The sequence below is a fragment of the Melanotaenia boesemani genome, chromosome 22 (assembly GCF_017639745.1).
Source record: "Melanotaenia boesemani isolate fMelBoe1 chromosome 22, fMelBoe1.pri, whole genome shotgun sequence".
In the NCBI taxonomy this organism is placed as follows: Eukaryota; Metazoa; Chordata; class Actinopteri; order Atheriniformes; family Melanotaeniidae; genus Melanotaenia; species Melanotaenia boesemani.
In genome coordinates, this window is record NC_055703.1 from 18,194,569 (window position 1) to 18,214,923 (window position 20,355).

At 38.8% G+C, this 20,355-nt stretch overlaps 2 protein-coding genes across 2 annotated transcripts in view; both read right to left on the reverse strand.

Moving 5' to 3' along the window:
• Positions 1 to 75: 75 nt before the first annotated feature.
• On the reverse strand, positions 76 to 6,191 carry nek2 (NIMA-related kinase 2). Its single transcript, XM_041975044.1, has 9 exons — positions 5,849 to 6,191; positions 4,741 to 4,958; positions 4,423 to 4,663; positions 4,204 to 4,286; positions 3,989 to 4,115; positions 3,637 to 3,871; positions 1,581 to 1,635; positions 1,364 to 1,440; positions 76 to 1,035 (listed from the first exon to the last, which is right to left on the reverse strand). The coding sequence occupies exons 1-9, from the start codon at positions 5,942 to 5,944 to the stop codon at positions 830 to 832; spliced, it is 1,338 nt and encodes a 445-aa protein (XP_041830978.1). The 5' UTR covers positions 5,945 to 6,191; the 3' UTR covers positions 76 to 829.
• A 5,277-nt stretch (positions 6,192 to 11,468) lies between these two features.
• lpgat1 (lysophosphatidylglycerol acyltransferase 1) overlaps positions 11,469 to 20,355 on the reverse strand; it is a 49,830-nt gene continuing 40,943 nt past the window's right edge. The window contains exons 7-8 of the mRNA XM_041975918.1: positions 14,676 to 14,782; positions 11,469 to 14,239 (exon numbers count right to left, since the gene is read on the reverse strand). Coding sequence (XP_041831852.1) covers positions 14,088 to 14,239; positions 14,676 to 14,782 — 259 coding nt within the window. The 3' untranslated portion in view covers positions 11,469 to 14,087. The remainder of the gene's footprint in view (positions 14,240 to 14,675; positions 14,783 to 20,355) is intronic.

A 20,355-nucleotide genomic window follows, 5' to 3' on the forward strand; every position in this document is an offset into this window, starting at 1 on the left:
TAAACAAACACCAATAATTGCGTTTTATTGTCCAAAATGCTGCTTACATATGAATAAAAGACAAAGATCAAGTAATCAAACTAAATAGTTTTATTTGCCAGAGCTCTGTTAATGACTTTACATTATAAACGTATTAAACAATAAATCTTTTTATCAACTACAAACTTTCATAAAACAAAATATAACAAATGTCCCCTTCTAATTGTATCTGCATTTCTTTTAAAGAGAAAAAATGACTTTGATGGGTGTCCTATCATTACTACAATTGCCTTTAATCTTACTGATCATAGGAAACTGATGACCCCTTGTGGGGACCATCAATCTTGATTAAAGAGCTTCCCTGAAGTCTGTAATGCAAACTTAAAATAACCGCTTTTTGATTACTTTTTTTTAAATTAAGGCATGGATTATACATCTTACAAAATGGACATTTTTAAAAGTGAAATGAAAAGTTTTATATGGTATAAAAATCAAATTCACAATCATGAGATATAGTTTTGTCTTCATTACCATCAGATGTCCAAATCTTCAGGAAATCTCCCCTTTATATTTAATATATAATTTGTGAAAGAAACTGATAAACAGCAAGAATATGCACATCAACAATCACAATAGCTGCCTGCAATACTAAAGAAAATCCACACAGACTGTACAGCCAAGTAAAATTTTGGCACTATGACCAACAACATACACAAAAATAAACTAGACAGATTCATTTTGATTCACACGTCACAACTACTCTGTCATCCTATAAATAACTCTATTTACATCCAGTTTTTACTACTCAAACTTTTACATTTATATGTGTGAGATAGTTGTGTTTGTATGATCATCGGAGGCCGAGGATCTGCCTGCTCTTGAACTGACAGATCTTCTCCACTTCATTCAGTTTTTGAGCACGAAGATTTGCAGCCTGCAGCCGCCTCCTCATCAGCTCCTGAGACGTTGCACCTTGAAGGCAGTCGGGCTGCCGGTTCTCATTGCTTTCACCGGCAAAGTGGACCTTCTTCTTGCCAGGGGACAGGTTCTCCACATCTAGAGCCAAACAATGAGGGGTCAAGTGACTGATTAACAAAAACCAAACTTTAAATAATTACACAGCCCTAAAAAAAAAAAAAATAAACCTTTGCAGTGACAGCTAGATTTCAACTTCTGAGGTGTGAAGTGGAGCCTTTCAAACAAGTTTGATTTAACCAACACTTCAGTAGTTTATTTTTTTTTTTTTTTTTAAAAAAAGCTTTATTTACATGATAGAAAAATAACTTACGAGTCATTAAAATTCTAGACAATCACTGACACATAAAAACAGTTTAGTTCTTGTCTGGGTTTAGTAAATCCAGAGGTCTTCGCCGGTCTCCCATACCTATATCTTTGCCATACAGCAGCGCCACATCCCTCTGCTGCTGCAGCCGGCTGTAATTCCTCAGCAAACTTTCAGCCCTGAAACAGAACATAAGAATTAATCACAATGTGCCAATGATTCAAAAAGCCTGCAAAAGATATTATGACAAAGTAGGTCAAATGATAATGGCTTTTATGGACTGGTAAATAATTACCAATCCTTAAAAATAAATAAATACCGTGCAAGCTTTTCACTTGTCTGTTGCTCCCGGATACACAGCTCCTTCTCCCTTTCTGCCATTAAAAGATAAACAGTGGCATTTTTTATTTGTTTATTTTTTTTCTTTTTGGAGCCATTGCTTTTTTATTTGCACATATTTCAGATAAACACAAACACACACAACAGCATGTAATCTCTCCACTGTCAGCCAGGGACTGTGGGTGTGGAAGTAGTTCATTGTTTAATGGCAACACTTTTGTTGAAGTCAGCATGAACAAACTTGTTTCATCAACACACATTTCTTAGAATACCCCCGCATCTTCTCCGTCAGATGGAATCAGGACATTCAGTTTATGACACGCAGTCACATGGACATGTGCTAAAACTTTTCAATATACGATATTACACGTTTAAAATATTTAAAATCTTTGGAAATCTTTGATTCCTCTACCAGATCCTCCTAACACTGAATATAGATTTTCTTTTTAAATCAAAACTGATTAAACAAATCACTTGTATGCATTCATGAACATCAGTTGTAGCCTTTCATTGAAATATAACCAAAATCACTCTTCCAATTATACCCACCAATCTGCTAAAAACAAAGGATTTCCAGGTGTGAACTGCTTTTGTCTGTAATCTCACTGATCACAGGAAACTGATGTGGGAACCATCAGTCTTGATTAAAGAGTGTATGTGCAGTCTCACTGTGATGCATGCTAAAACAACTTTTTCTTAATGACTGCTTTGGTAAATGGAAATATCAGAAAGTAAAATATAAAATCTATAGAAAACACTTTTTTTTGCCAGGTAAAGTTTTAAAAGAATAAACTGAGCCAGGTGTGTGTTTATTACAGCTGCTTTTATCAACTCTCTAAATGTAAAATAAAATGTTTTCCATTTCTTGTCCAATTCTCGCTTAGTATTCCATTTTAGCAGCTGGAAACCTCCTTTCTTCAGCTTTCATCATTTCTAACCTCATTTCATCTTTAATAAGCTTGGGCCCAGAGAAGGCAGCACCTGGTTTATATGATTTTCTCTTTACACAGAAATTAACTTTGTTCATTGACAATCACGTTCAGATATTTTCAGGTAGTTGAGAATCATTGTTCTTAATCTGTGGAGCTAATTATCTCCAGTCTTTCCATTGCGTGGTAAATCCTGCTAAAACTATGAAGTTTATGATTTTTTCATCTGTTCCTGTGTTAAACTCACAAATAAAGATACACTTCAGGGAAACAATGGCTCTGATGCTTGTACCAGATTATAATGAATCTGCATTAACAGAGTTGTTGAGAGTTGAGAGGCACCCCAGAAAGATCAAGTCTTACCTGCCAAGAAATGAATTAGAAAAGATCATCCATTAGTTTATCATGCTCCAGATTACCTACCCTTTACTATTTTGATTGTTTAGAACATTTAAAACATTTGGACGGGGAGGAGATGATGTGATCCCATTCACATCCAGTTTAAGATTGTGTTACGTGTTTCTAAATTTTTAAATAGTATGGCGCTATCATACTTCCTTCAGCTGTAACACCAACATGTTCCAGGTAGAGCACTGACGTCTTCAACCCAACCGCTCCCAGAGGGACCAGGTTCCCGGCTCAGATCCAGGGCTGACAGAACCTTCTCACTGGCTGCCTCTTCACATCAGAGCTCCAAGGTTTGAAGCTGTGACTTAAAACCTAATTCTTTGCTTTGTATTGGCTTTAAAACACAACCAAGGTTTGTAATTATCTAAACTTTTCATTTTTTTTTTTTGCTCCCTTTTATGTTTTTAAATGGATGTTATTTGTTTTACCATTTTTATTTTTAGCATTTTTATTAACTGATTGTACAGTATCTTGGACAGATGAGATGGTTGAAATTTTCCTATGTAAATTAACTTGACCTTAAAAAACAATCAAATGTTTAGGTTTCAGTGTGTGATGTTATCTTTGTTCACATTTTTAAATGATCTGTGATACATGGAATTTTGTTTTATTATCCCTTAAAAAAAAAAAACTTTTGGAAACATGGTTGTGGAAAAAGTGGAAACCAAGTACAAAGGGTAATAAAAATTAAAATCTTACTCTCAAGTCTCTCCTCTCGTTCTTTCAGGGTCTGCTCTCTGTCCCGCAGTGCCTGCTCCCTGAGTCTGAGCTCTGCAGCGGGGACGGGCACCGGTTCACACGGTTTGTTGGGGGGACTATCTGAGTCTGCAGACTTCCTCCGGGGTCGCAACTGCGCCTTCCTCTGCTCCTCGGTGACCGCATCACTTAACAAGCTGCTTTGTAGAATAGACTCCACAGAGGGCCTCAGGTAGTCCTGGCAACAGAGGAGACTTGTTTATGTATCCTGACAGCATCAGCACAAGCACAATGTTCAGTAACGTGAATCTCTGTCCTACACAATTATTACACTGTTGAATAATTTATGCAAAACCTTTAAGTTGAGCATTTTGCTGAGTAAGGTGTTCAGTTCTTCAGAGTACCGATATGGGATTCTTCTGAACTTCCCCTCTCTGATCTTCTCTGCCAACTCCTTCTGGTTGTAAGCAGTGAACGGAGGCCTAACAGGATGAAACCGGAGCGGAAACTGTCAAATCTGCTATCAAAGTGCAGGGAAATCAGTTAAAACAGGCCAGCTGGATAACTTACGATAATGCGCAAAGTTCATACAGCAAACATCCCAGTGACCAAATATCTGACTTCTCATTGTATGACATCCTGTTTATTTGTTCCTGAAACAACAACCAAAGAAAAGCTGACAAATAGCAACCAGTTCAAGTGCTTTAAAAAGCAGCCAGATAAAGCTTGTTTTAGGCTGGAAGTTTAGAGGCAAAAGTTAACATATGCAGCCGGGATCAAACAACTCACTGGAGACATGTAGTACGGAGTCCCAACAAATGTTTTTGCAAAGCTGGTATCGTGGTTCAGAATCCTCGCGAGGCCAAAGTCGCCAAGCTTGACGTTCTGTCTGACGTCAAGAAAGATATTGGCTGGTTTCAGGTCTCGATGAAGAACCGTGGCCCTGCCGTCGCTCCTCCTGTGACACTCTTTCAGGGCTAAAGTGAGCTGTGCCATGACTCGTAGGATGAACAGCTCCTCTAAATAACGCCTGCAATAAAAACACACTTATAACATTTGCAGATTTAGAGAGGACGGGCACATGTTCACAACCTTCCTGCAATCTACCTTTCTTTGATGCAACGGCTGATGAGACTAGCTAGATCCCCGCCTTCACAATACTCCATGACAATGTAGAGCGTGGTGTTATGGCGATCGATGATGCGGTCATAGTACCTCACTATGTTTGGATGCTTGAGCTCCCTCAGGAGGTTCACCTCAGATACCAGCATCTGTTTCTCACTCTCTGCCATGGTGCCATAGTCCAGCTCCTTCCAAACAAGAATCTACAAAACAAAAGTGCTCTAATTAACCAGAGGGACAGAGATTAATACCGGAGTGATGGCTGGGAGAGGAAAGAAAGAGTCTGCTGAAAAATCGAGATAACAGTTCAATCAGACTAAAACAATCCTTGAACACAGACTGGTGTTATGGGAGCAAAGGCAGTTAGAAGGCTAATCAGGGGGGGAAAGTGAACCTCAATTTAATCAAAACTTAAAACAGAGGTTGACGTTCTGACCTTTAGGGAGTTACAGCACCAAGATATGGGAAACATGGGACCTTCAGTTTCCAATTTCTTCCTTCTAAGTTACCACTTATCTTGTTTCTCTAATCGAAACGTTCCTCAACTGACATTCAAAACACCTTAAAGAAATATGACTATATATATGTACAAATAATATTGTTGCAAATACAAATCTGGGTATTTAGAAAATGAACTTACGCAGACTTATTTTCTATCACAGTTTGAGTCTCTGAGACACTTGGAATGAATTTTAAGCCATTTTGTTTCATGAGATATTTTGTATCTTCTTTGTAATTGCATTAAGTGCCTTTTATTGTCAGGTTGAGATTTGGTTATTTTGAGTTTACGTAGTTTTGAAATATTTGCAGTCAAATTAATTCCTCGTTGTAGTAGTTCTGAGGCATTAAGCACCTCGTTGTCGTTTTATAAATCCTTGTGGTGTCTTAATAAACTAGTGTGACATTTTATCAGCCACTTTAAACTGCAGGGTCTTGACCTGGGCTCTCCTCTCTCTTTGGGCCATTAGGCTCGTTGTATCACACAACGTTATTAGCTTACATTTTATCGGATGTCAATTTGATGGTGACGACATAAAGCCTCGGCCAAGCAGACATCACCTGCAGCTAGGCTCTGTAGTTTAGTAATACTCACTTTTCCATCACTTTTCCGTCTTATTTTCTGGCATCTTCCATAGGAGCCGGAGCCTATGGTGTACAACACCTCGTAGTCTTCAACACGGGACGGCATTTTGTTTTTGCCCACAAACACTAACGATACAAGTTACCGAACTTAACGTTAGTGTCGGAATTGGTTTGGCTTTGACGTATCTTTAAACCAGCAGCTTCCTAAAGCTATATGATGTCGTTCTGTTGCTAGAATGACTGAAAGGACCAAATGTTTAAGCTTTGAATGTCTTTTCTCAATCCTATTTTACTCATGTGCGTCGGAGAAGACAAACAGGAAGCGCTCGCTTTCCGTTTAAATTGGTCCCGAAATCCGTGATTGTGATTGGTTTATTCTCTCCACATTCTTAATCCTGATTGGTCGGGCAAGAAGATACAAGTTATGAGGTTGCTAAGCGCCAGAAACCCGCGAGAGTAGCGCGGTAAGATGCATGTTTTCTGTTGTCCACAAGGTGGCGCTGAAAACACAGTAAAGTCAGTTGTGTGCCTTTAGATGACATTGACAATCACCATAAAGGAAATAAGACCATGGAATCTAATTATTTTAGGAAATTAACACTCAAATGGTTTGATTGACATTAAGTCATATTTACAACTTAGAATACATTTATTTCTTACTATAATGTAATCAATCTATGGCACCAGTTTTAAAGTTAAAAGTTTCTGCATTTTAATAGGACCAGTGTGGTTTATTGCTGTGTGGCTCCCTCACCATCCTGCATATAATGAAAGCAGTTTGAAGGAAGACCTTGAACAGACTTCAAATGTTCATGCTGGCACTGCAGTGTTTGAAGTACAATGCAGTTATTTTGTGTCTCAGACAAATTCATTATTATTCCATACTGAGCAAATGACCAGTTTAACAATAGCCTATCTATGAAGTAAACAGAAAAAAAAGCTCTGTGTATGATCTAAAAATGTTTAAGCTTCCTGTTTGAAACATCTTGAAAACTATTTGAGGGATCAACTAAACAAATTCACCAATAACTGTTCTTTAATGGTAAATGGTCTGTACTTATATAGCGCTTTTATCCAAAGTGCTTTTACATGTACGTCACATTCACCCATTCACGCACACATTCACACACTGATGGCGGAAGCTGCCATGCAAGGCGCTCAACCACAACCCATCAGGAGCAGTTAGGGGTTCAGTGTCTTGCTCAGGGACACCTCTACATGAGCTCTCTGAGCTGGGATCGAACTGGCAACCCTTGGGTTACAGGCGACCACTCTACTCACTGAGCCATGCCGCCCCAGAGTGTTAAAGAGCTGTAACAAATGCAAAAAAAAAAAAAAAAAAAAAACACCCACACACAAACACAAAATTTCCAAAGTATGCTGTGTTGCTTTTTCTTGTCTACTGTCTCTGAAATTGACTGACATGATTCTCAGAGCTCACTTATCCCATCAGTCATCCTCAGTTACCCTGAATACAAGAAAAGGTTATTGGTACCAGAGTGGTTTCCAATGCTTCAGATTGAAGACCAAGAGAAAGCTGACAGACACTGGTCATTTGACTTGACCCGCAGGGCTACCTGAAGTGTGGCCATCTGAGAACAGCAACATGCAGGGGCCTCTCACTTGGCTCCTGTGTCTGGGTATCACATATGGCATACACATATGTCCACTCCAAGTGAAGCAAAATGCATTACCGCTGTGAATGTCTTCTGTTAAAAATAGGGTCATGTGAAACAACATGGGATCAGTGCAGGAATCATTACCTGAATGAAGTAAATAAAAACCCCATAGATTTTCATTATTAATACACTATTGACATTATTTTAAATGACAATATGAGATAAATTGGTTTTCAGTTCTTAACTGCGAAGATTTTTTGCTTTTCATGGATAGAAAAGAAGCTTATTGAAAACACCAACTTTAGCTTCAGAAATAACCCATAATAACTAGTTTCTGACCCTTTTTATATACAGCAAATTGGAAAAGATTGACAGATTAAACAATATGGATTTCGTATTCAATCCACTCTTCCTTACAAGCAATCTTCCAGTTACAATCACCGAAATCTGTGTCTGCGATGTTATGCATCTTTCTGTTGCATTTCTGATTCCCTTAGAAAAAAAACAGGAGAAAAACAGTTTTAGTTGCAGTCAAATTAAATGGAGTAAATCCTCCCTGTGACAGATGATTTCTCTAAATGTGTGACCCCTTTGCGGGATAAATGCAGTGTCTGGGATTTCTGTCAGTTAACGGTCCTCTCAGTGGGGTAGCCTCAGTAACAGTTCAGATTATCCTCTCAGCCCTCTCGGTTTGCCAACACCACACACTGAGTGAACGCCCGAGCCGGTCTGTCAGTCTGCCTCTGCAAAGGTCACTCCTCCAAAGAGCTGGAGGAGTTTGGACGTCAGCCAGGAACAGTTGTGGGGGGGAAGGAGAGGAGGAAAGGGTGGAGGGAGCAATGAGTGAAAAACTGACAGCTATAAACAACAGAGACAGTCGGGTGCCCAAGGCCGTTCTGACGTCAGCTGCCCCTGTTAAAGGGCACACCAGAGCGACAGGGAGGATAGGCAGCTCCATCCCATAATAACCTCCTAACCTCTGCCAGGGTGACTGGGAGGCTATAACCAAGGTTACATGGGGCATTTGGTCTTTCTGTGACCTCTGACACCCATTTCTGGGTGCAGTTCCCATGAAATGTTTTCATTCACCTGGATGCTTTCTTTTAGCAAATTGCTTTGAAGACACAATACTTAGCTGAGAAAGTGAATGTGAAAATTATATTAATTTTTGTGACAATTGTGCTTCCATACTACCAAAAGGAAATCCTTAATTCTAATATTTCTATAATACACTGCAAAATATCCAAAACCATCTTTTCTGCTCTTCACAATCAAATGCCTAACGTGTCTGTTCCTTGCAACTAATTATATCTGACCAATCAGAGCAGACTAGGCATTCAGAAGGCGGGCCTTAAGCCTTAAAGAGACAGGAGCTTAACCTGAGCATTTCTGGCCTTGTTTACACCACAAGGCTGTTTGCATTCTGGCCTCTTGTTTACACAGGTACAAAGTTTTGGGTGGATAAAACCGTAAACATTTGACAACGCCCTACAGAGTGAAATTTTGTTGCAACACAAGATGAGTCCAATCAGTGTAAACTGGAATCAAAATCTTTGGGCAACGGACCCTGCGTAGGTCGCAAAAACAACAACAATAGCCGACCTCTGTGTCACGTATGTGCTGCTTCGTCTTTTTAATTTATTTGGTATGTTGAAGCAAAACCTGTGTTGGGTAGAACATTTATGGCATCAGCAAAGACGTATAGGTTACATATGGCAGATTAACTAGCAGTTGGCATGCAACACGTCTGTAGTTGCGTTTCCCGGTGTTTAGTTTCACTGCCCCCTAGAGGCCTGGCATGCGCACTACATCCACCATTTACAACCATTTTCAAAACCAAACTATTTCTAACTGGCCCCCCTAAATAAATTGTGGTTTTATAAGAGGATAATGTGAAGTTGTTTAAAAAAATGATGTACTATGGGCCACATTTAAACTCAATACACTGATTAATTATTACTAGCAAAATATGTTGGCAACAATAACAGAAAAAAGATGTATGCAGTATTCATATAGTTAATATGAATATTACATGGACACAAATCTTATATTTGGAGTTTCTCTATTTTGTTTCATCAAAATGTAATAATTGTTTAATCTGATTTAATTAAAAAACAATTGTGGCATAAAAAAAAAAACATGTTTTTATTTTAAATATGTTGCCTCAGGCAAAAGACACCATATTTTCATTTTATTTCTTTGATTTTAAACAAGATACAAAGATGCATATGAAACACAGCTGCATCCACAGTCAATAAAATAAAGTGGGCTTGATCAGCATGACAACAGGAAATAAGGGGGCTGACTTTGTGAAGCCCATGGACGCTGCTGTGATGTTCAACCCGGCCCTCCTCTCCACAGCTGGGTGTTTTACTGTTTGCTGACTCAGGGGACACTGCCATCACTGGAGCATTCATGGGGGAGCAGTCATCAAAGCGTGACATTGAGAACCCTGGGGAGCAGCACCCGTGAAATAGTTCATTGCAGGTGTTTGAAGAGCAATACTGGAACATCTACAGAGGGCATAAAAGTTATTATACACATTAATTTGTGTCATACGGGTGACCTTCAGCAGGAAATCTCAATCCAGAGAGCTCCTCCTCCATGTCCAACCTGCATAGAGAAGTCCACCTGCATTCTGACTCCTAGCCTTTAGGTATTTTGGTAAAGTTAGGTGCATATTTAATCCTATTTTCCAGCTCACTTCCTGCTGTTCACCCTCAATTCTCATTTGCTACTCATAGCTTGTGGCTCTCCCACAGACCATCTACTGTCACTCCAGCTGTTGGAGGGCAAAATAATACAGGGTTTAAGATGTGCACATTAGCTGGTTCAAAAATTAAAATCTTCTCATACTTTTGCTTCTCTAGGTATATCTTCCAAAAACCATTTTAAGTCATTTTTGACAGAAAAATTTGGAATTTAGCACCATAACCAAGCCAGGCTTATAATCTGACCTGTAAACCTCCTGCAAAGAGAAAGGAGATCTCAGTCTTGCATAATGTGAAGTCCCATGATGTCACAGCTGAAATAAGAGCTTTGTAATCTAAACCAGTGACTTCAACAGCCAAGACTGACGACACAGTTAAATAACAGACGCAGGTGTGAGCAAACACAGGCTTCGGTTACCCAGAAACAACTCTCAGCCTATTCTCCGCAAAGGAAATTACAACCTGACAGAGCATCTACAAAGACTACGATTTAAAAAGAGTGAATTAAGAATTTTCTCATGTTTAGTTATAGTTATCTTTAAGACTTTAATCAAAATTCAGAGGATTTCAGAGTTTAAAAGTTTAAAAAATTTTTTAAAACTTTTGTCGGAAGTTTGTGTATTTTAGCAAAAATATTCCTCACAATCGAATCTTCTCTTAGATTCAATCTTCCCTCCTCAGCACACACGGCCTGGAATAAAGAACTAGTTTCTCCAAGGACACAATTTAAGGTCAGTTCACAGGGTGGTCACAACAGATCCTGGAAGTAAAAGGTTCATGTAATTTTTCTATTTACATTTATGCAACAAATATGACAACTGCTTTCATTTAGTTGCCGTCTGTATAAGCTACAAAACTCTACTAACATGCATGAGCTCTACATAAACTTGCCTCAGTGATGGTCAATGAAGAAAAACTATATTAGCTACTTTTTAGATACTAGTCCTCTTAGCATGCCGTTTGTCCACTTTTCCTTTTAGCCCAATACCTCACCAAATCAGTGCACCTTCTAAATATAAAAACATCATTCATTAATCTGTAGTGCTATCCATAACAAAGAAAACAGATTAAATGTATCTGCAAGTCTTTAAGTCGGTTTTAATTGTACCTAAATGCAAACACTGAACCGCAGTAACACAGTTATGAGTGTTTCATTAAGTTAGATGGAGCATGAACAAAAGAAAAACCCATTATATATTTGGTGCATACTGATATTTGAGATTGATTTTGGAACCTCTTTTCTCTTCTCAGTACTTGTAGACAGTAAACATGTAATGAAAAGAAGCACAGCATTAGGATCTTTATGATGTTTTATTCCAGCACAAGTTGTCTGTGTTGTAAAATGGCTGTGTAGCTAGGAATTAAAGGAGAAGTACAAAATGGAAAATTACAGACAGTTCTAGTATAATCTGTTTAAATCCCTATTGTGTTCATTTCCCAAAACCACATCTCGGAAAACATTTTTCCCTGCCTTCTTTGGAAACATGGTGAAAACATAATAAAAAATAAAATGAAATAAAAAAAGATGAAACTTCATTTCAAGTCACTCTCACAATGGAGGGAAAATTGAAAGGGACAGGATAAAACAACATTTACAGTCTGATTGTTTTCACCTACCTAGTCAGGTAGCCCTTTTTTTGTATTTCACACAGTTTTTTTTTAAAAAACCTACAGTGGCACATAGGGAGGGTAGCAAGTACTAAAATGCACCTTTTATGCATTGGTTAATGACAATGACAAGTATTGCTCCTCTCATTTCCATTGTTAAAGCAGGCTAAGCAAATTACAATTAACTGACCTCAAAACCACAACAAGGGTACATTCGAGAGAGCTTCACTTGTAAAATACCGATTCCTTCCTCGCTGGCCCAGATGTTGGAACCGTTTTTACAATGAACTAAAACCAAATGTGTCAAGAAGGAATGCAAAGAAACAGCATTATTTGGGGTTGTGGTCAATCAGCATATCCAGTAAGGCTTGAAAGTTCTTCCATTAAATCCTGATCATCTTAAGTTTGCAACCGGGTCCATGCGCCGCTGTGCACGTGGTCCTACAGTAGCTATTAAATCATGAAGCACATATTCAGAACAAAAACAGGGTAATACTGAAAGGTGAAAGTAAAATTCTCTCTTCTCTCTTTTTTTCTTCTTTTTAAAAATCATTCACATTTCAAATAAAAAATATCTGAAATCATCATGGACTATAGAGACAGTCATTTCCATCATTTTTTCAGTTTTCTTATGTACAAGATATAAACATACCATGACATGAAGAAAGAAATGTTCATGTAATTTAAAATGAAATAAAATTTAACCACTGGACGTGAAATTGTCACCAAACTCTGATGTCGCAGAGCAGCATGATGTGATTCATATATTTATTCATATATAAAAAAAATAAAATAAAAATAAGGGTAAGGACAACCACACACTCACTTAGGCAGGTTATGCTGTAAATTTACAGTTATGACACCTATAATTCTTTAAGCCAAAATCTCTATTGAAGAATGCTGAACATCAGGGTAGCTTTCTATAAAAAAAAAAAAAGAAAAAAAAAAAAAAAGAAAACAAATTTCCCATGTCTTTTCCCACCACTGACACTAAGCATATGGCTTAAATATTTGTAAAACTATATAGTCCAGTGGGGGGTAAGAGTCATTGCCCTCTCAGTCTGTCTTGTTGAAATGATCCTCTACACAGACGTCTACTCTGCTGTGTGTAGCTGCACATGACTGTGTGTGCATGTTTGTATGTGAGCTGGATAGCAGAGGCGTAAAAAGGGGGAATCCACAAGTCATTTTTTAGGTGATGAGACTCTGCATCTTTCCTTCCAATTCCACCGTGTTGTTCCTGTTTTTGGGGGAAATTTATTGTTTTTAAATAAGCGTTACGGCACATCTCCTCTTCCTCCCTGACGGAAAACAATCCTTGCTCATGCATCAAAGCCACGATCCCTTTAGGATTTTAGCAGGGCTGCCAGTGTAAACATGACCAAACCCCCCCCCCCCCCGTTAAGCAGCAAGCTCACAACACTGCCTTGACACACGGGCAGGACAGAGTCGAGACAACAACAACATCAACAACAAAAAGGACATTAACAATACAATGGCTGTTGTGAAAATACGTGGGTTAGGGGAAAAAATAGAAGAAATTAAAACATTGACAGCTACTGTTCGGGATTATTTCCTGGGGCAGGGAGCAGTTAGGGCAGTATGGATCCTTAGTGCAATGAAGGCCAGAGGAGCGGTGGGCTGCGTAGCCTTAACGTTCACAGCCGCTCTCTCTGGAAGGTGTAGCCAGCTGACTCATCAGCGGGCTGAAGGACAGGTCCAGTGGGCTTTAACGACTCTCACCAGGAAGAAGAGTAAGGGCAGACATTTTGCTTCTAGTCACATATTAGTTCACACATCCATACATACTTTATACTCTGTAAAACTACTACAGCTAAAGCTTCGGGGTGGGGGTGAGGGGGGGGAGAGTCCAGTCCAGAGCATCTTCTGGAGGAGTCCTGAGCCTCATTTTGTTAACTTCAAATAAAAGTCATGTACGTGTGAGCGTCTATGTGTTGAGGACGTGTAAACATCAAAATGTGAGTAGTGAGAGAGTAGTGTGAGATTATTCTGATGGGCCACCAGAGCGAGTGTGTCGCGTTAGGGGCTGTGTGCGAGTTAACTACGCCTGTGACCAGTTTCATATCGTATGGGTTTTTGTAATTTGTATTTCTTAAAAAATAAAAAACAAAAAACAAAAACTTCTCTTTACATTTTTTTCCTTTCCTTTTGTTTTCTTGTTAAGTCTTTCCACTGCTGAAAATGTACATTCAACCATCGTAGGGGGGGGAAGTGTGACACTCGGCCACACACCAACCGATCCTGAGGCTCTTCCAGTGGTCCGATAAAGACTCTCACCTCATCAGTGCACTCAAAATAAACAGCAGTAGAGGTACTGGAGGACACTGTACCACATGTAACCAGAGGCAAAAGCAAACGACTGGACGAGGCACAGCCACACAGGATCCAGAGTCATCTGCCGGGAAGCTGCTTCCTTCTGTCCTTCTGGAGGAGGGAATGATCCTGTTGAGAGATAAACAGACTTCTGATGGAGAGCTGATTTGTTTGGCCAAAACCGAGCAAGTAAGTTCTTGTGATTGTCATGTTGATATTAACTTCAAAACACTTTATAATACTGCTTAATAGACTGTTAACCAATTCAGTGGATGACACTGTTGACATAGTAAACTCCATATGGAACGTAAGTACCCCAAATCTGGGTTCACTCTATGACCTCTTTAAAACACATTAGCCTACATTAGCTACTTTTGCCATTATGTTGGATGGAATGAGATGCAAACTAAACATACTTGCTTCTAAATTATGATGAAATTACATCTAATTTTGATTTAAAATAAATACAGTTTATGGCTTTTTTTTTTCTTTTTTTGCACAATATGGAAACATGGACACTAGCTGCTCTATCATATCAGTTTAATACTGTTATGATCAGACATACCTGTGTCATAAAAATGGGCCAGCAGCTTTTCTTTCTCCACAAACCTCTGATACAGCCAGTCAGTCAGGGCCTCTGCCTCCACAGGAACCTCTTTTATTGGGTACATCCTGATGTTGAAAAGGAAGACAGGCAGAAAGGGGGAAGGGATGAAACATTAAAAAGGTTTCCTGAAGTCTCAGCAAAAACTGTCTGCATTGATCTGTTGTGGAAGTTGAAGTTAAAACTGAGGGAGTCAGCCGTGGTCCCCGAGCGGAGCGGCTCACCTCAAACTCGAGTCTATTACAGCAGTCTGTTTGCTGATTTCTTTTTTTTATTTTCTTGTGTGGATTCATTAGCTGGCAGCCTCATCAGTACCACAGAGAGACAGAAGTGCTGAGGGGAGCCCCGACAGCAGACAGACTCATGGTGCTCCACAAACTGACTCACAAGTGAGTGGGAAGAATGGGTCACAAAAATCTGGCTGCAGAAGTTCAGTTAGTATAGCCAACGAGAAAGTGAAGTCTGATAAAATGTGCTATCTAAAGTTGTCTTGTAGGGCCAACAGAAAATTTATTTTAAAAATTAGATTAAAAATGAATATAGTTAATGCTAACTGGAAAAGAACATAGATCTTTTTTTTCTGGTGGGTTGAAATGAAAGATATACTGAGACTATGACTGAAACACTACAGATTATTACTGATATTATGAAGCCCGACAATTTTGATTAAATGCAATTTACAAAATTTAAAAAGATTATTTTGTCTCTGACTTTTCAGATCAAAATGTAAAGATGGTCAATAATGGAAAACGTTTAACAGAAAAACAGACATATTTGCAAAAAAACAAACAAAACAAAACAAGAAGTGATTAATTATTTTTCTTTTTTTATGTTCCATGTTTATAATACATCTTCGTGTATTCAGTCCCCCATACTTAGAGAGAAAAAAAAGAAAGACGGTAAATGATCAGACTAATGACTAAGGAGCATAAACTGCAGCCACTAATGAGAAATTATTCAGCAACTGATTCAGTGGCTGACACTGCTAAAACAAAATCTGCTTTTAAAAAGGGTCACTTTCGCAAGCCATCATGAAAGTGCTAATGAAATCTTGTCTCTAGCCAGAAGGGGTCTCTAGTAGGCTGCTCTCCCACATGGGCAGCTCCTGGTCACCTTCAAATAGAGGTTACAGTCTCCTCCCTCAGACATGCATTTCCTCTGCGCTCACCATTTGCTTCTGAGCAGAAAGCAAAGCCTAAATATTAGGAAGGCTGCAGGTACCAAAGCAAAGACTGCTGATCTGATATATCAATAAGTGATTAAAGAAAAAATAAACAAGTCTATAGATACTGCTTAAGAGATTATATTAGATTTTTTTTTCTGTTGCGCAAATGTAACGATGAATCTGTAAAATAACCCTTCAATAGACAATCAAGGCAATAAGTGTAGGAACCAATGTGCCAGTTTAGTTTAATAATGAGTAATTTATCTTCTGAACAGCTTTCTAAACTCACAAGGGTCATCTCTTTAGTAAAACATAATATTTGATTTCAGCTTCTGAAATGTGAAAATTTGATGTACATTTTGATTAACCGATTATCTGTACAGAAAATTGCTGAAGATTATCTACCAATGTCAAAGCCTTATCTGGCCATTTTATATAAAGTGATACAAATCTGCATCCAATTATGAGAGTTCACCCTCTGCTCATGCTCCAACCCTCCATGTTTGTATAAATCAACAAGATAAGTAGCCAAAAAAGTGATAAAATGTTAGTTGGAGTCTTTATATTTCTAAAAAAAAAGGTATTAATATAATGCCAGAAATAGACTAATAAATGCCATAAGAAAAAAAACAAAAAACAAAAAAACAAAAAACAAACAAAAAAAAAAAAACACTTTTTAAATCACACAGTTTAATGACCAAGTCAGGAAAAGGCTGGGCCTGCTCACTGCAGCGGTCAGAAGGGCAGGAGCTGGTGATTTACAACACTCTTCCTTATGGTTACTATATGTTAAGTTCCTTATCTATGGAAACTCGTTATCCAACAGTTGACTGCGTGGATGTTGCTCTGAGGCGTGTCTGAGCATAGTCCGGTCAAAGCAGGGGCCACTTAAACGTCCCAGGAAGTGTGAAGTGCCAGCTAAAAGTCAGGCTGAAACTAAGATTGGCTGCATTTATCTTGTCACAGCTGCAAAAAAGGTGACTTTGTCAAGATAAAACAGCTGTAGATCAACAGCAACACTACCCCCCCGCAAGTTAGTCTGACCAAACTAAGCTAAGCTAAGTTACTGTGGCCACCTGATAGGCAGATTCCAGGTAAAAACCACATGTTCCTCGAAGCTTCACTCTGCAGATATCAGGTGTCTTTAAGGATACTGATCTGCTTAGTGTCTATGCCAATGCTTAAAAAGAAAAAAAAAAAAGAAGAAAATATATTCAGAGGAAGGCTGATAATAACAGTCTTAATAATAAAACATAACAAAAGGGCACAAAGTAGCCATCAGAGAAAATCAACCCTTTAAATGAAAGCATTGTTTACCTCTAACTGCTCCGAGGTGAGGTGAGAGGTAGTAATTTCCGGTTTTAGCTTCCATTAAGAATCTATTTCTGTGGGGTTAATTGTGCTCTTTATTCACAGCAATAATTAGTCATGATGGTGTTATTAAATATAGATAAATGAATTAGAGAATACAATTAATTATCCTAAAGAATTTCACATTCTCCGAGGGCCCCATGTGCTCTGAAATATAAACCGATAGCACAGAGGGAAACAAAAGCTGCCTTCTGCCACTTCTCAATGGGTTTGGGCATTTAGGGCTTTGGGTTGCAGGTGGCTATCACAGGGTTTTCCGGCAGCTGAAATATTCATGCAGAAATCAGATTCTTTTAGTGTTCGGTGCAGCTGCACAAGCTGTTAACAGCTGAGGTTGAAGGAGGTGCGGGTGATTTGGCTTCAGAGAAACAACAATATGCTGTGATAGCGCACGCTAATCTGCTAAAGTGTCTGCAGCCACATCTGCCACAACAACTGCCGATTAAACACTTGGGACCAAAATTAGCTGGAGTGTGGGAAGTTTGTCGGGTTGATTTCCTGCCTAGAAAACCGATACCCGAGTTCTTACTGTGGCTCCAACTATTAATTAGTTTAATCTGCCATTTATTTTCCAGATGGTTTTTTCTGGTGTTCCAAACTTGTAGGACTGGTCAGCTTAGCTTGTTATTAAAGTCATGCTTTACATTTTCAAATAAAGGAGCACTTGTTGTAGCTTTAGCTGATGGGATAAAGTTCTTGTAGAATTTAAGTAAAATTTTCTGTGAAGAAATAATAATAATAATAATAATAATAATAGATTGAATTGATAAAGCGGGTGGCTGAGGGTCCTACACCGCAGCTCTATGGCTGTGGTGCAGACCTAGGCCTGTCCTAATCTGGGTGGTTTCCAGTGGTGGCAACCTCTGTGGTCTTGACTGAGCTAACTCTTGGTGTGAATGGATCCCCAAGATATCATTTCTTGACAGAAGCATCAAGTCAGATGTTTATTTTCATAATACTATTCAGTTAAAGAGAGATGGGTGGCTGCGTGGGGGGTAAATGCATGTTGTGTGTGCTACTTTTTGTATGAAAACTGCTTCATAAATAACACTGGATTCGAAAGAAAGCTAGAAACCTGAGTTCTACTGGCTGCTAATGATGTGCAACAGGTTCTACAAATATTCAAGCTGCAGCTGACATCTCATTTTTGCTCATAGAAAGCAAACAACTTGAGCAGCCAGAGCCACATCTTGCCTGCAAGGTGCTACGAGTGAAAGTGACCACAAGCCAATCCGTCTCCAACGATGCTTCACTGTGGGTCTGTTTACAGTAGATAAAGCATGATGGCATTTTATGTTGCTCCTTGTGTACGATAGTGATGGTGGTGGTGTTGGGGAATTATTGGTGATATGCTGGTGTGGGGCCACGGTCGCTTGGTAACCTGACACCTTGGCGAACAGACAGCTGAGGCAGAGCAGGACGTTCTGCTGTCAGGAAACTTCAACATCAAGCTTTTGCCATGTGGTGAAGTGGACTACATGCAACAGGAGACTTACATCCTTACTTAAACGGCATACCCTGACATCTAGTTTTAGGTAATTCCTTGACTTTGTTGAATAAATATCACAAAAATAAATTCTGGCATACTCATGCATATGCTTTGTTAGTAAATATAGTAGTACATAGTGTAGATAAGAAATGATATGTGCTTCTTAATTATCATCTTGTCTTAACTATTTTGCTCCTATGAAGCTCTCGATATTGTTTCTGCTTTTAACCTGGCCAAGGAAGCTAATTAAACTGTAAAAGTCTGCCTACTCCACAAGCCTCTTTGAAGGAAAGCCAGCCATTGTTTGGTGACTCTATTAGGGCCAAAATGTCTGGCTGTAAAATCTTAAGAAACAAAAAGGTGTGCTGGGAGACCTGCTCTGCGGCACGAGTTACAAACAGTGCATATTAAGATTAGAGCCCGGTATGGTTCTGGGACCAAGACGTTTCCTGCTCTGCTCCTTGTATCTTTCTAGTTGAGATAAGGTTGCTAATCTGTGTGATTAAGCTCTGAACAGCTGCCTGAGTTATCTCCCTCAATCCTCCAATGGATGATGGCCAGTCACATGAGATGAAGTGACAATTGCATTGCAGCAATAGTGATGTGATTTCCTTTAGGTTAACAAACCAACCACCCACTCCAAACAGATTCTTTAAAGCCCCTGCTTGCTAAGTAGCAAGAAGCCTGTATCCTTGTGACAAGAAACTTAGGAATCTAATCATTAATTGCTTTCTTTAATCTTTAATCTGCTTCCTCTCTGTCAGGAGTTTCTATCTTCCAGGAAACGGTTTGCTGCAGAACAACAGACAACAACGGTTTCAATTAGCAAGAGAAATCTTTAGAAAGACACCAGTTTTCTCCCACATAAAATCTCATCCAGTACACTTTAACAAGTTTAAACTAAAACCAACATTTATCCCTTGAAGCATACTGGCTGATAACAATTTCTCCTATTCTGAAATGCATGTTTCTGTAAACATGTTCTTACATCTGTGGAGACTACTTTTAAAGCTACACTCTGTCTTTAAACTTCAAAAGAGGGTGTTTCATTGTGCAATCGGTGTTGCTTTTTGCACAGACTGCACAATGAAAACATCCATATTTGTGTAATATCTAAGTCTAATGTTGATCAGCCATGTACAGAAACTATTTATAGATCATCAAAAGAACAATGAAATCAGATTTCATAGTTTTACCGCCCACCCCCCACAAAAGCACTGCATAAAAACACAAGTTGTACATTTAAATTTACACCATAAATACTGATTGTAAGTATTTATGTACAGTATAGATGCACCTGATATTTACATTTCACACCCTCCACTTGTAGTCATTGTTGCTATCCACATCTTTGACACAACTCATAGCAGGGTACTGGTGTCATCATAGGGACAACATTGACACAACACCTGGTGATGAAATGGTCACGATTAAAATAAATGTTGACTAATGTTGAAATAGGAAATAAACAATGGTTTCCATGTTTTAAAATTCAATGTTGTCCACTTTAGTCTCTCTATAGCAGGGATCTCCAACTTCAGTCCTACTACTGTCCTGCAGGTTTTGGATTCTACCCTGATGCAACACACCTGACTCAAAAAAAAACTGGGTCATTA